This window comes from Hyperoodon ampullatus (assembly GCF_949752795.1).
Source record: "Hyperoodon ampullatus genome assembly, chromosome: 7".
NCBI classification, from domain to species: Eukaryota; Metazoa; Chordata; class Mammalia; order Artiodactyla; family Ziphiidae; genus Hyperoodon; species Hyperoodon ampullatus.
Genome location: NC_136920.1, coordinates 79442847 through 79458636, shown reverse-complemented (window position 1 = coordinate 79458636; position 15790 = coordinate 79442847). Strand labels below are relative to the sequence as shown.

The window sequence follows — 15790 nt, the reverse complement described above, 5'->3', positions numbered from 1 at the left end:
CAAAAACTCCTCAGTGCCTGATGAAGATTTTCCTGCCCAGTGAGACAGAGCAGGGCACGGAAGTGTGGGCCACACAACCACATCGCACACTCATTCACTGGGAAATACTGTGTCTTCGGCTAGAGGGAAAGTGAGGGCGACGGTGCCTAGCTAAGGGTGGATGGCCCTTGGTTACTAAGATTGCTTCTGGTTATAGTTTCTTCCCATCTAGGGTGGGGAAGAGAGTATGTCTTGAGCAGGTAGGAGGATTTCTGAAAGATTTTTGAGTTCTGGACCCTGAGAGGATGGATGGTGGAGGAAAAAGAGGAGTAGCTTTGCATTCTGGGTCGGAAGCAAGGGATGTTGCGCTCCTCTAAGCCCTGTTTGCTAAGGTGGCGCAGGGCCTAGTGAACTGAGAGAGACTGAACCGAAAGAAGTGCGAAGCTCGGCCTCTGGGCGGAATCGAGGGGAGGTATGCTTACTTTCCCTTTCCCCCCCTTGAGGAGACCGTGCGGGGACGGCCAGCGTAGGGAGGGCGCCTCTGTGACCCCAGACGCGCGCGTAAACTCGGCTTGGGTTTGGTTTGCGCGTGGCGTCGGTTTGCCGCGGTGCCTCTTTGTCTGAGCCCAGCCGGGAATTCCAGCTTTTATTGGGAAGACCGCACTCGGGTGGAGCCCGCGCTGGGTTGGGCACGACAGCCGGGGCTGGGCAGGAGGCTCGCCGGCCTCCGAGCCGCCCGAACCCCAGGACGGTCCTCGGGAGTGCCCAGCGGCCCCGGCAATGCCACCTCGGTGGTTTCCTCGAGGGCGGCGGGCCCGGCAGACCCAGCCCGGCGGGGCGTGGGGCCTCACGGGTCCACTTGGGCCGCCGTACCGCCCCTCTCCCCGCCAGCCCCACCGCTCCCCCGCCAGCCCGAGGCCGAAAGGAGCTCTGAAGGCCCTTTGTTAAGCGCCAGGGTCACACCCGTGCCCTGGGGGCCGCGCAGGGGCGGGAGGACCTTCTCCTGGCTGGAGGCCTCCAGCCCTCGGCTCACAGGGGCCTCGGCCTGGAGGGGCCTCGCCCAGTCAGGGGAGGGGAGGCCCGTCCCGACCGGGCTGCCTCGCCCGAGTGAACGGCCGGCAGGATTCCGTCTGTTTGCAAGGCTGGCTGCGCTGCCGGGGCCTAGATGGTGGCGCTGGCTTGAGAAGCAGCCGGGGCAGGAGTGGAAGGTCTTCTCAGGCCACCCCCGTGGCAGCCAAGCCGCCTGTGCCCCGAGCACTTGGCCGGGGACGTCTCCCAACCTCCAGCCCGGCCCGTCGGCTTTCGCTGGTTGCCCCCCATGTGTTCCTCCGGAAGGGATAGCTGACTTTCTGTTGGATGGGAATTAACCAACGCGCTTCCCCGCCCCCGCAACGTTTCTGTAGCAGGCCCCCTTTACCAGCGCAGGCTCATTTCCGCCGGCCCCTAGTCGAGGGTGTTGGAATTGGGGGGGGGCGTCCCCGCACTTTGTTATTTCTTAGAACCGTGTCTCCCCGGCCAGCCATCGCCCCTCAGCACCCATGGGCTCCGGCGCCCCGTGATTAGACTAGCGGGGAAGTCCGCTAGGAGAAGATCCTGACAGCATTAAATAGAATTTGATCTAAAAGACAGTTTCCAGTATAATCTCGTTATGCATCACAGACTCCCGGTGTTACTTTGTGGAAGGCGGACAATGATCAATTTACATTGACCCGGGGCTGGGCGAGCTTTTAGATGGTAATTGCCGTATTGATTTGCATGCAGAAAGGAGACCTGCTAAAATTAAAGACCGGAAGCTAAATGAAACTAAATTTATTGTCTAGGTGCAAACCAGAGGAAGTACTGGGGGGAAGAGGGTGAGTGAGGTCAGGGTGCCAGGGGCAGAGCAGGTGAGAGGCCCAAGAGCTCCGGGAGGTCACAGATTTGGGAGCGATCTTTGCCCTGGTGATTTCAAAACGTGAGGAGGGGGCTTGTTTAGGGTATGGGGACCCAGCAGGGAAAAGTTATAAACAGGCACTATTGCATTGAAGGCACTGGGATCTTTTAATGCTAATAGTAACTGCGAGGGGGGAGGAGAGGTTTATAGGGTTATAGGGGTCTTCCTGCACCATTTCCGGCACCCCCCATTTCTGTTGTTCTACCCGAGCGCTCATAACCGTGCCACGGGCACCCAAACTCTTGCATCTGAAGAGTTAAATTGTTTTTTAAAGACGGGCCGTAAACTTTCCCCGCCCCCCCTCCCCCCGCGTCTGGTCTCGAAGAGAGCGCGAGTAGGGGGCGGTTCTGCATGCCGCTGCGGGCAGGCCTGGACCCTTTGGAGGCTGCGGGAGTTCCTCCCCAGACGCAGCAGCAGCCCCAGACTCGGCCGGACGCCGATCGCTTTGGGAAGCGGCTCGTTCCAGGTGGCCCAAGTGGCGGGGGCGGGGGAGGGTCTGGCGGGGCCAGGGACTCACGGTGCCCGGGGGCGGGGGTCACCTCCCTGGAGGTTGGAAGGGCCTGCATGGAGGGTGTGGAGGAGGGAAGGCGGGGGCTGGAAATCCTGTCCCAATCGGCGGTGATCGCCAAGGCCGGAAAGTTTAAAAAAGAGAGAAAGCCACTGGCTGCAAGGCAGGGGCTGCCGGGCCGCCGGGGCGTGTTTGGCTGACTAGAGGGGTGAGGACCCGGCTCCGCCATCGCCTCGGTCCGTCCCGCTGCGGAGGCCCTGGCCTGCCCCAGGCGCTCCTGGAGCCATTTCACGCATCCGGAGCCTCGGCCACTGGAGGAGCCACCCGCCCGGGGCCGGGAAGCCGCAGGGGCGGCTGAGTGTCCGGCGCTCCTGCCCGTTGCCCTTCCCACCGAGCTGAGCTGGAGACGGCCCTGGGTCGTGGAGCCTGTGGCGTCTGTGGCATCAGGTGTGGATGGTTCCCGGAGCTTCTGAAAGCCCGGGGCAGAGCAGGAAATTGAAGATGGGGTGGGGAGGGGATGTTGAGCGCTGACCCTGCGCTGCTGGGATGAGAAGTTGGGGAGAGGAGAGAGAACCCCAACCTCCGGCTTGTCTCGGGACTTGGCTTTTTGTGGGGACCCCCAGGAGTCCAGGAGGGTCCAGCATCTTGCAAGCCGCTTCCCCCTCAGTTGCCTCCCCAGCCCACTTTGGTCCCTGGGTTTTTCATTAAAGTCCTAGGAAAGGTAGATGTAGGCAGTCTTTCCAAAGGACTTTTGCTCTGTCTAGATAATTTGATTGATTGCTTTATGTGGCAAAACTAGTGTGGCAAGCCTTCTTGTAGTTCCAGGTGTCAGCACTTTTTCCAGAGACCTAAGAGTAGCACCCACCTCCCACTGCCTGTTCTGGGCTCCTGGAGGAGGGGAAAGTGGAGGCTTGTTGGGAATCCCTGGCCTCACAGCAGGGTGTTCCAGTGTAGGGAGATGGGTAGGATGTTGGCAGAAATTTCGAAAGACTTCACATGGACCAAGAGATTTCTGGGTGTAGGAGAAACTAGGATGCGGGCTCCTTGTGGACCGAATTTCATAGGTGTTAAGTGCTATCCTTTTACTCTGTATTGGAGTACAAGGGCTAAGGAAGCCTTCCGAACTTCTTGGGGATTCTGGATGGCACAATTTGACCGATCATTGGCTCCTCTCCGCAACTCCAGGACTGAGTTTGACCGTGGCCCATTTTTACTAGCTGTGTGACCTTGGGGGCAGGTTATTTATGGCCTCTGAGCCTCAGTAAGTTTCTTCATTTGTAAGACTGGGTATAATTTTCCACCTTTAGGATCAAAGAATACTTGGCACATAGTAGGTCTGGAGGATTAGTAATTGCTTTGAATGACTGGTCAGATTCCTATAGGTTGCTTCTCCGTTCCCTGCTGCCCCTGAGATGCCCACCTCCCCCCCGCCCAAGACCTGCGTAGGCCAGTGTCTGGGGACCAACCTGCAGGTTAAGCTCCCCTCCAAGGGTATTCCTGAGGCTATTCCTCCAGGTCTGCCTCCGTGGGTTCCTCTTTCTTTCCCTTTGTTACAGTTCTTTGCATTCTGGGCTTTAAAGGAATCCATATGAAAAGGCTGGGATTTTTTTTTTTCTCCCCCTAAGTGGGATCATTTATATGGTTAGGAATTGATTCCAGAACCGGTATGTAGGTGCTCTTTGGCAAGTCCTCCCGTCATTCTTTCGGGGGGAGGGAACAGCAGCGGCTGGAGGGGAGAGAGCTGGTGGGAAGAGGTGAAAGGGTCTGGCCCGCTGCAGAGGCCAGAGGTGCTGTGGTTTGTCTGATAGGGATTAAGTCCGGATGTTATGAGGTCTCAGTGTGGTTTTCAATAAAAGTCTGTCAGGGATTGCTTCTTTTCTATGGATATGTATTTAAAAAAATTTACTAGCATGAGAAGAAAACCAGACCTGTATGGATCCAGGCCGGTAGTAAGCTACTGTGATCAGGTTTCCTACTAGACTCCCAGAGGGGAAGTGAGCGTTTGATTGAAGCTACACTTGGTTCTTGACTCTCTGGGGATGCCTGCTGTGAAACAGGAGCCCTCCCTTTCTCTCCTCCCCCCCACCCCCCTTTTCCCTTCTTCCCCTAAAAGCCTTTGTGCTGAAAGAGCTTCAGTAGGCATGAGTCCCTGGTACCTCTCTAAAGAATGCCTTCCAGCCTTTGCTGACATTGTTTTGTGAACGGCGGGTTTTACCAGGCCAGCAGTTTTCCCCCCATCTTAGCTCACTATTTTAGAGGTTCGAGTATGCCCAGGATGCGCCCAACTGCAGTGCTTTCCAGTGTGTGTAGCCAGGGCCTTGCCTGTAATCTGAAGACACCTTAACCTTTGCCCTAGGTGCCCCCCCGGGGGTGGGGGTGGTGAAGGTGGGGAGAGCAAGGACAGGGGATCGTTGTTGAGGGTCTGTTTGTTTTCTCCAGCCACAGAGGCAGAGGGGTGGAGTGGGGCGAGGCCGAGAGTACGTTCCAGCCTTGGGTCTGATTTAAAACTTGGTTTAGTTGGAGAAACTCTTAGGCATTTAACAGTTCTGTACAAATGCAAACTTGACATAGCTCTAGGCCTACGTCAATTAGGAAAGAATAAATGAAGTACAGAGATGTCCAAACTATGTAATTCCTAGAGTTGTCTGCCCTCCCATAAACACATGACAAGTGCCGAGGCATTTCCAGTCAAAACACCCATGGAACCAGCAGCCTCCATCCTTTGTATTTATTATTTTATTAACAGCATTGTACAGAGCATTTAACAAGCACAGCCTGCCTGCTTTCCACCACGGCTCTCAGCAGACTGAGGGGTGGAAAACAGATGGGGGTGGCGAGGAGTGGTCTCTAGGAGAGACTTCTAAGCTGGAGAAGTCTCTTCAGATGGGCAAGGAAAAGGAACATTTGGGGTTCCTTTCTCCTGGCCCCGAAGAGAAGACAAAAGTGATGCTTTGGAGGAAGAAATCCCCTCTCCCTGCTCCGGAGGAAAGTCGTGCGGATGTGGTCTGTCTGGTCTCCACTTGGATTCCAGAAGGTGTGAAGCAGGGTCTGCTTTCCCAATACTCTGCCCATCAGTTTGCTTTTCAAAGAATAAGTATTTGTCTGTTATCATTATTCTATATCCTGGTGGAAAGGTTATAACGAAAACTAATGCCTTTCTTAAGTCATAAAATGAGCCTGTATGATTATTTAATTAAAATCTATTTAAGGACCGATTAGGCGTGTAATTTGCGCTAATAATGACGATGATGTTCGACTTAACCAAAAATCATAAAAGGAGACATTTTGATCAGTGGGGCGACCAGGAGGGATTCAGGGAGTTGGACGGTTTTCCGAAACACGAGGCTTTGGGCTGCAGAAAGTGCCGAGCTGCCTAGCCTCTGGGACCACGGTAGAGAGGGCTGCAGGACCCCAGGCTTGGCCGGGGCAGGCCGACCCACGCTTTGCTGAGCAGAGAAAGCGACCCTGGGAGTCTGAACAACCTTTATTCCCAGCTGAGGAAATGGGGGAGGGGGCCTGAGAGGAGGACACTCTGGGAGAGCTGATGAACCGCACAGAACTCTGCGCGACATGGCTGTGTTCTCTTGCTTTAACACTCAGCAGCGACACACGCGTTGCTGCCTCGGCCAGCCTTGGCTGGAGCCTGGAGGGGTGGGGGGAGGGGGGGTCTCTTGTTCCGGAGAAACCTGCCAGCTGCTGGGCTTGGTGCGAAGGCAGACACAATGCTGCTGTCGTTGGTTTGATCTCTAACTGGATGGTTAGTCTGGCTTTAACTGTGTGGTAAGGGGGGAATGTGAAGGCTGTTTACAGCGAGTGCAAAGAATGTGACAGCTGTTGGTGCAGGAGCAGCGCTGTGCCTCCTCGGCGCTCACACAATGCGCGCACTGTGCAGGCCCACGGAGAGCTGCAGAGGTGGCCGCCCCTTGCTGGCCCGGGAGCCCTCGGATGCGCTGCGAGAGAGCCCTCCGGCGGCGGTACCCGCACCCCCGCACCCCGCGACACGCATCTTTCTGGCTCCTGGGATCGTGGTGGACGTGCGCGCTGGTTGGTGTGTTGTGGTTTAGGGAACTTGTTAGGCAGAGGTGGCAGGAGAAGGCCTGCGGGGTCATGAGTGTCAACTGTCTGGAGGGGTTTGGCCGGGATCTGTTGACCTGGGGCCTCAGTGGCTTGTGACCGGGTTGTTAAGATTTGGGAAAGTAACTTTCCACCCTAAAGCAAGCCTGTTGGAAAGAATGTATTAACTGAAGGCTTTCTGGAAATTGCAGAGGCTCTGAAGGCCGTTGTTCTTCCTCTGAAATGGCCCTGTTATTCAGACAAGTTCAAGAGACAGGCGGCCGCTGTGTTCTATGCCCTCGGCCCTGTTTCCTGGATTGGAAACACAAGTGTGTAGGTTCAGGACCCGAAGGGGGGTGAATGGGGGTGGGGAGGGGTGCAAGTCGGCTTTTGATCACCCGCCTCCCTTTGCCTTCCCGGTTTTTAAGAGCGCACTTGCCTTTCAGCTGCAGGACCAGCGGTGCTGTCTTGAGGTCTGCCCACAGCGCCACCCCCTCTGTGACTTAATCAACTAGATGCCCACAGCCCGGCCTTCTCTGAGTTCCTGGTCCTCTGCCAGGCAGTGCGGGGAGGCGCCAGGGTGGGAGGGAGAACAGTTGGTGGGTGGCAGCAATACCCCGCTGGGCCGGTCCAAGCTGGCGGGCTCAGGATGGTCCTCAGGATGGTCCAGAAGCTGGGCCTGCCCCTGGGCTGTCCTGGGGCAAGCTGGGTGTAAGCACCACTCCCCCCAACCTCAAGGTTGAAGGCTTCCGCAGCCCTGGCCCCCGGGCTTTGGAGGATCATTTAGAGCTGACTTAATTCTATATCCTGCCCTTCTGTGTGATTCCGGCCCCTGAGTGTACAGCTTGCAGGATATCTGCAAATTACGGGTCCACCTCCGCTCCCCCCCGCCCCCACATCTACTCTCTGAGTTATAATGTGGACTTGTACATCTAGTTGGGTTCCCTAGTGGGGAGCTGGGAGATGCTTCTGGAATGATACATGAACTTCGGTGCCGGTTCTATAAATTGGTCTCTTTTTAGGACGTGTGCCATTTTCTGTAGGAATGTTGCTTGCAAAACGAGTTTCGCCTTGGAGGAAAGGCGGAAAGATAAACAAGCCTGCAACGCCAAAGCGCTGGCAGTCTTGCCCTCCTTCCAGCTCTCTTAAAGCAGCCGGGCTGCATTTCCAGGATTAGACTCGTGCTTGTGAAGAGGGACTCTGGTTGGCTTTTTTTTTCCCCCGAAGCAAATGCAAATTAGAGAAAAATAATTTTCTTTCAACGATATGCAACGTATTAGTCACTTGTTATCGTGCTCCGAGGCAGGCCTCATTTGCGCGTCTGCCAGCTCGCTCACATCTGCTCGGCGCTGTTTGGGGCATTTTAACCTTGGTGGTGTCGTGTCTGGTCCCACGGATCAAGGAGGAGTAATTAAGCTCTGAACAGCTAGAAAAATTCACGGGCCCCCACGTCTACCGCAGTTTTCCCACAGCTTTGTTTGTGGTGTTCCGGGTTCCAAGATGAACAGACGTGGGGTTCCTATTGTTCCTCGTAAAGAAAGTGGGAGCCCCTGTCCTCCTCTGACCCTCATCCCCAGCCTTCCCAGGACTCCCAGGCTGCACACAATCAGCAGGGAAGCCGGGTGCAGATCACAGGACCCTGTGTTTTATGCATCTTTTATTCGTAAAAAGTTCCTTTGTGCTTCCTGTGTGTACTAATGATAGCTGTCGTTAATAGCTTTCTGGTCTAGCTTGTTCCTTGTGGGGGTAGGAGTTTGCAGTGAGTTCACTTTATTTCTACAAAGCCCTGATGGAGGCTGCAGTGCAGTGACACCCCCTCTAGAGTCGTGGTCTATGGATCGTTTATTCTGGATTTGCCTCCAGGTTGTGTAGACTCCAAGTGGGAACCCAGCCTGTAGGGACCAGACCCGAGGGGGTGTGGAGGGTGGGTTGGCGGGGAGGAGAGGAGTAAGGTTGATGAATTGCATTCAACCTCGGTTTCCTGTCCTGGGCTGCTGCCTCCTGTTGAGGGACACCAGCTTCCAAATGGGGCCCCCTCTTGCATACACGCGTGGTTGTGTGTGGCACAACCGTGAAAGAAAGTGAAAGGAACAAAAAGCCGAGGCCTGGCGTCGGGGTGGGGGGCGGGTTGGCGGGGGGAAGGGGAAGTGTCTGAGGTTGGTCCAAGAGCTGACGGGGGGCCACGGCTCTGTTTTTGGGAAAGGGGGTGTGTGGCGGGCAGCCCCGGTTTGGCAGCGGCTCTCCCGGTCGATCCTTGCTGGTGCCCCCCTCCCCAAGCCCCCGAGCCCCCTTTTACAGCTGGCTACACCTGGCTTGCATCTTTGAATCGGGGAAGGTGGGGGAGGCTTCCACGGAGAGAACACTCCAGACTGGCCGAAGGGAGCGCAGGATGATGGGCCGGAGCGGTCTCCAGTCAGTGCCCACTCCCCTGGGGCGCGCCGCCGCGCATCCTGGGTTCTCCGTGCGCCCACCCAAAGTTGCTTTTTGTCAGAGATTCAGCGGCAGGCGCCTGGGAAGGGGGAGCCCAGAGGAGCGCGCGGGCGGGGTGAGCTGGGGTCGGGGGCTGGCCGAGAGACCGTCCTGGACGGTCGGGCGGGGGGGGTGCGTGTGGGGCGGGCGGCCCCGCGCGGGGACCTGGCGTAGGAGGGGCGCGGAGCCTGCGGCAGCGCGGGGGTGTGTGGTGGGAGAGCAAATCCCTTTGTTGCCGACCGATCCGTGCTCAGGGCTGAGGCGGGGGAGGGGGCGCCCCTCCCCCACTCGCCGCCGCCGCCGCCGCAGCCGCCGCCACCGCGCCGCTGCCGCTGCGGGCCAAGTTCACTCCCGACTGACCCGAGTGGCTCGCGGCGCTATCCTGGCGCCCTGGGAGGAGGCAGGGAAGGTTCTGGTTGCTCAAAAGGTCAGGGCCAGCCGCGTGAGTTTCCCGTCCCCCACCCCGTCACCCCCGCACTCCTGCTCCGCAGCTCTGTTACTAATGCAAAACTTGGGTCGTGAGTGGGGACGCCTCTGGAGGCGGCGACAGCCATGACTTGGAGTGTGCCAAGAGACAGCGCCTGGGCAGGCTGGATCACTCCTCCCACCCCCCACTCCCCCCCAGCACCCATGCCCGGCTGCAGGACCCGTCGGGCGACCTCCTTCAGCCACACCCCAGGAAGCCTGCGACCCTCGCCCCGACCTGGGGGCATCCTTGGGGTTCCCTTCTCCCCACTGCTACACATACTGGGGAAAACATCCCAGGAGGACTTGCCCCAACGCTGCACACCCTGGACCGCTTTTTCTCATCTCCCACCTCCTCGCGGCCCCCATTGCTAAGATAGGAACTTCATCCCTCCCTTCCTTGACGCCAGTAGAGAAGTGTCTGTGTGTGACTCAGTCTGCGCTTGGAGCAGTCCCAGGAAGGGCTCCCGCGCCATGAGCTTTGGGCTTCCATGGAAGCCACACACTCTGCAGAAGGTCACCCCTCCCTGGCCCCCTCTGTGTCCCTGCCTCAGCCTTCCCTCTGACGCAAGAAAACTGTATAGCCATTCTGGGGTTTGTTTGTTACGTAGACTGTTTAGTGGAGTCAGATGCTGTTTAATGGGTTAGATGTGGCCTGCACCAGCTATTGCCAGGCAGAACTCAAGTCCATAGTGCAGTTTAATCCTCTGGAAAACACGGTGCCAGATATTTACAGATGAGGGGGCCAGAGTTGAAGAGGTCCGGCCACCTGCCCAGAGACACGCCGTGGATGAGAGTGGGAGCTGGGAGGCTGTGGTGACTGCGCGCGCGCGCGTGTCCTCCACAGAGAACCAGCCATGCCGGTGCAGTGAGAGACACCCCTTCCGCGAAGAGGTCCTCAGCCTACGGAGGACCGTGGCACATGGCATGCTGGCTGGGAGCCCTGCCGTCTGCCCGGCCTTCTGAGCCGGAAGCTCCCCAAAACCTGTCCAGGTCTTCTTGGTCACTAACTGGATAAGTGCCTGATGCGGCATGGGGTGCCTAGAGAGTGAGGCCCTAGGAAGGGGCACCGTTCGTATTGGAGTGGAGTTGGGATGGTTTGGTGGCACTGCTTCCCATTCCGTCGCTGTCACTTGACACGCGTGCTGTGCAGACTTGAACCAATCCATCAGCGCCTCAAGGGCGGAGGCAGTGGAAAGTGGCCCGGTGCCAGGAGAAGCTGGGGTGGAGAGAAAGGAGAGGTGGCGGGAGTGGCCTGGTGCTGCCTTCCTCCCTGCGCTCACGCCAGCCTCTCACGGCCACTGCTCCTTCCTTTGCAACCTGTGTGTTGCCTGCCAAGGGAAGTCGCCTTTAAAGAAACAAAACAAAACAAACGTTCTCTCCTGCTCCTCATTCCATAATGGTGTCTTCATGGCAGGAATCGGCAGAACGGTGGTGGGTGCAGCTGGGGACCCGTGTGCCCCCTCGTGTCTTTTCACAGAGGGCCAAGGTGCCCTCGCTCAGGGATGCCGAGGCTGGGGGGACAGCTCCTAATCTTGGTCCCTCTGACCTCTTTCTGCCAATCAGGCTCTTCTCCCCAGCGTCCAGGCCAAGCTCGGATGCTAATCATATCTCCTGGCTCCCGGACCAGATGACTGCCCAAGTCTGTGGAGGGAGACTCAAGCTCTCCTGTGCTTGCCCTAGGGCCAGACCGAAAGCCGGAGACCACGCTTGCAAGTCTGCGTTTTGCAAGCCGGGTCTCTCCCAGAACTGGGTGTTCAGCGGGCAGCCACCACAATTCCTGGTCTGTTCTTCAGAAACCAGACGCTCTTCCGTCTCCCCGGCTGACCCCTTCTCTTGGCCACCTTCCCTCTTCATCCCTATCCCACATCCTTGCCCCCTTCTCTCCACTGCTGGAAAAAAGGGTTAAAACCCAGAGCCAAGGTGTAGCTTAGCAGCTCCCACTGGAAACAGGTTGGTGCTTGTAAAGTGCTTTTCATGACTGACTTCACACATCTTGGCACTTCCAGAAGCATCACCCACCTGTGGAAGAAAAGGGGGGGGTCGTTGAGAAATAAGGGCAGATGAGCCTCTTACATACAGCAGCAAAGCGCCTGCTCTGTCTGCCATCTAAATCACGTCATTTGCCCCCTGCAGCATGACCCACAGCCAAGGGCCAGGGAAGTCACTTTTGAAGAACTTTTCCTTGGAGGTTAAAAAAAAAAGAAGAAGAAGAAAGTAAGAAAGACCCCGAACTATTTCAATAGCCGCTTCTAGAAGAGGAATGGGGTGAGCGTGGCGGTGTCTCTGACCCTATCTCTGTGTCCCTTGCGCCCAAGATCCCCTTAGTTAGTTTAGTCCTACATCCCAGAGAGATGGGGGTGGGCCCGTTCTTCAGGGATGGTGGGGTGTACGCAGTATGGCCTTTGCCCAGGATGAGGGTGTTCCTGCCCAGGATTTGGGCTGTCACTCTGGAGAAGGGCCTCACGCCAGGCAGGGCCCCCGGCTCCTTGGCCCTTTCTGCTCAGGTCCATCTTTGGCCCGGAACCTGAAGAGTTAAAAGTCTTTAGCTCGTTGCAATGAAATTATGGCTGGCAGTGGCGCCCCTGTTTGTTCAACAGACCTCCACTTTTAAACAGTTCACAAAAAGTTCATGGGGCAGCTAAAGTTTATAAGTGTGTGTGTGTGGGTGTGTGTGTGTGTGTGTGGGTGTGTGTGTGTGGGTGTGTGTGTGTGGGTGTGTGTGGGGTGTAGTCAGCAGGATCCAGTACTGAGCCTTGCCCCTCCTCCTCTTGTTTCTTCACAGCCAGCCCCCCGCCCCGCCCCCACTCCCGTGACACCGGACCACGCTCGGGGCCTCAACCCTCCATCTGACCCTGTGCACGTAAGAACACTTCATCCTGACACTGGGTGTTATTTATCTGTGCGGCGTTAATATTGAAAACCCCACCAGTCAAGACGTGGAAGGGCGGGGAGAGGCTTTGAAAGCACCCCATGGTCCCAGGTGTCTCTAAACTGCATTCCCCTCTCATGCTAAGTCCAGGCCGCCCTTTCTAAAGAAAAGCCCTTTCAAGGGAAGGGGGCTGCTGGCCCTTTTTGAGGGGAGGGGAGAGGGTTCAGTAGGATGATTGTGGCAGGGGCCTTTCTGTTTCCTCAGTCAGGTGCTCAGAGGTCCTTGTCCCAAGGTGACAACTAAAGGAGACATGTAAGAGGCAGCTTGTGTAAGTTTTGAAGACTGGAGCACCAGAAGGAGATTGGGGCTTCGAGGGCACACACGCTTCGTCCCTCATCCTTTTCTTAAGGGTTTGATGGAGTGACCCTTTGGCTTCTGGTATAATGTCCAAATTTCATCATGACACCCAGCCAGGGGGTGGCATGGTGTGGTCCTCCCGCTGCAGCCACGGCCAGGACACTTGCACCGAGGAATGTTGCTCCTCCACCTTTTAGATGAGGCTTCCCTGGACATCTTCCTTTTGGTCTTCCTTTTGTAGAAGGGGCTGCAGGGGTTAGGGAGGGGACACTTTGTTGAACGTGCCTTCTGGTCGGCCCTGCACTAGTGGTGGCCTGCCCCCAACTTGATCTGTATGTTCGAAACACGGAAGAACAGCCCGTGAGCCCCCCACAGAACCTTCCTTGATGCCCAAGTCCATCTGAGTCCACCTTTTCGGGGCACTGTGGCCAGCCACTGGAAATGCCCCAGTCTGTCTAAAGAAAGGGACGCTTCCTAAAGAAATAGCTTCTCTAGAATCCCACCAGGCCGGACACAACTGGGAGATCCCTGCCTCTCCTCCAGCTTCATCGTTGAGCTCTAACTACGCGCCGTGTGTCTGCGGCGTGGGGCTCTTGATGAACAGACGGTGTTCTCTTCTGTATAGGGGCCGATGGGGGATGCTGGTGGACAAAAGCCTGTGTTAGGACAAAGAAATGCAGAGGGATAGCCTGGCTGGCTTTGGGATTCAGGTCTCCCAGGTGCTCCCCGACCCCACCCCTAGTCACTCTCGGAAAAAGAGTCCCCAGTCCTTGGTGGCTCCCACCCAACAGACCTGGAGGTCAGCTCCGTGTGCTAAAGTGTAAAAGCAAGCATTTGCGTATTTTTTCCTGCTAACAAAGGAAATGTGTCGACTTGGGGAACATTTGGGCTTTCGGAAGCTGTGTGGGTGGGTGTGTGAGGGAGGAGAAAGAAAGGTTGCCCCCATGAGCTGCACACCAGTGATTTCACACTCAGGTTTGGGTCCTGTGTAAAGAGGCCGTGGCTGGGGGGGGGGCCCTCCCCGGCCACCCCGCCCCGGACAAGGGAGTCTGTGAGCAGGGGAATTGCCTAGGGCCATCGGTCCCAGGCATTAAAGGCTCCCCTACTTATTTATTATTAACCCAGCATTTAACAGCAGGATATGGAGCTGAAGCGCAGTCAAAAGAAACGGCTCAACCTCCAAAGAGCAATTAAAATCCTGCACGAGGATGAATCACTGCACCGTGATAATCTTGTGAATGAAATGCAGCTTGTCCTGACCCTTCACTCATGCAGCAAACTAGAATGTGGTGTGGGTGGGGCTGGTGGGCCGGGAAGTTAAGGAGGGGGCGGGGCTCTCCCCTGTGCCTCAGCAGCCTCCCCCCTCCTCCCGGTAGACGGAAAACGGGTGGCTTCTGCTTGCTCCCCGTGGGCCGGAATCTTGCAGCCCCAGGCCCAGCCCGGCAGCCTGGGCTGCTACGATTTCTGCACTCGCTCCTGATCGCTGGTCCCCAGCGAGCAGGCGTCATTGAATTACTCAGCCGCCTCCCTCTGCAGCTCCCAGGCCAAACCACCCAGGTCTGGGGCTTAATCCAATCTAGGGCTCGGGTGGGGTGGCTCTCCAGCCCACTGACTCTTTTTACCCCTCCATCTGTAAGTCACACGCACCGCAGCCGTGGAAGTGAGTCGTAGTTTGGGCTGCCACACCGGACTGTTGTGCCTTTTATCCCACACCCCACCCCCGTCCCCAATCCTTTCAGCCACAAGAAGAGTCAATGTGGGGCTCCCTGGAATCCAGCACCGTCCACTTTCGATCCAAGTGTGTTCTCCAAAAGGCTGGGAAAGGGGAAGGGAGAAGGGAGAAGGGCAGGTTAAGGGTGTCACGTGCTGGACCTTGAATGGTGTGGCCTGTGGCTCTTGAACTCTCTGCATCCCCATCGCCTCCTGCCAGGGAAGTTCCACCTCCCTCCTTGAACCTCTGGCTCAGGTGTGTTCCTTTGCTTCTGGCCATCTGTAGAACGTGGAGCAGGGTCTGCCTTCCCAAGTGCATTCGTATGAAGTGCCTAGAAGGAGGGTTTCTCTTGTTCCCTCTTTGGCTCCTTTTTTATTCAACCTCCTGGGCTTCTTTTTGTTTTAAACAGACTAGACGCTTGAAGAAAAGCTGCCATCCAAGAAGACGACATGCTTTCAGCACCGCCCCCCCCGTATGGGAACGTTCACAGCTGGATGAACAGCGAGAGGGTCCGCATGTGTGGGATCAGCGACGACAGGTAAATGCGCGTGTCCGGCTGAGGCCTGGGGAGAGCGTGGGTCCTTCCCCAGGGCTCCTGAGCAGAGCCTCCCCCTTCATGTCCTCACAGCCGGAGTGGGCCCTAAGGGGGTAGGGGGGAGATCTCCTGCCTAGCTGGTGGCCCTTGATTTACAGTTTTAACAGGCAATCTGGCTCAGCGAAGCATTGCCGCCCTTTAAGAGGTTAGCCCCTAAAACGGCCTTTCAGTGCACTCTCGTCCTTAATTTATTATTTCATATTTACGAAGGAGAATTAATCCCAGTCTATATGCTGCTTTAACTCTAAATGTCAGGAGTGTGGGCCCAGGTGGATCGGCCTTCGATGTGCTTTTAAAACAAATAGTTTGCTCAGTAATAAATGGGACGATAGCCACCCTTCACACCATTGAAGCCCAGGGTTTCTCTGCGTCCTCCGCCACCTGTTAAGCGAGGCCACTGGCTCCTGGTTTCAGTCACCCGGCAGCTCTGTTATGCTTCCTCATCAGTAATTTTGGAGTGCGGGGTAGAGGCAGCTAAGCAGTAGATAATTGAAGCTGCTCTTCCGGGTAATGATGAAACTTCTCTCTGCCGCTTGTCAGTGATTTTATCCTGGGGATTTGGAAGTTGGCACCAAGCACTTTCATTATCGATGCTCTCTGATAACAAGTTCCAGGGGCAGCCGCAAGCAGCCTGGCACAGATGTGCGGCATCCCCTGGAGCAGCTGACATTTGTACGATATTAGTGTGTTATCCCCCATCATTTTGATAGAGGCAGTCAAATATGGCTTCATTATCACCATGGAAACCAGTTTCATAGGACATGGTACCTAACTTTGTTTGGGGAAAAGTTTTGAAAGACTGTCCTCACGGGTAACACAGAAGTGATTGATGTAGCCAGCTCGCAGAC

General features: G+C 56.4%; 1 protein-coding gene across 1 annotated transcript in view; it reads left to right on the top strand.

Annotated features, from left to right (window-relative positions):
• LOC307056526 (BCL-6 corepressor-like) overlaps positions 1 to 15790 on the top strand; it is a 42456-nt gene that overhangs the window by 4411 nt on the left and 22255 nt on the right. Inside the window, 4 exon segments of the mRNA XM_079709342.1 lie at positions 11544 to 11675; positions 12193 to 12270; positions 12544 to 12607; positions 14757 to 14885. Coding sequence (XP_079565468.1) covers positions 14797 to 14885 — 89 coding nt within the window. The 5' untranslated portion in view covers positions 11544 to 11675; positions 12193 to 12270; positions 12544 to 12607; positions 14757 to 14796.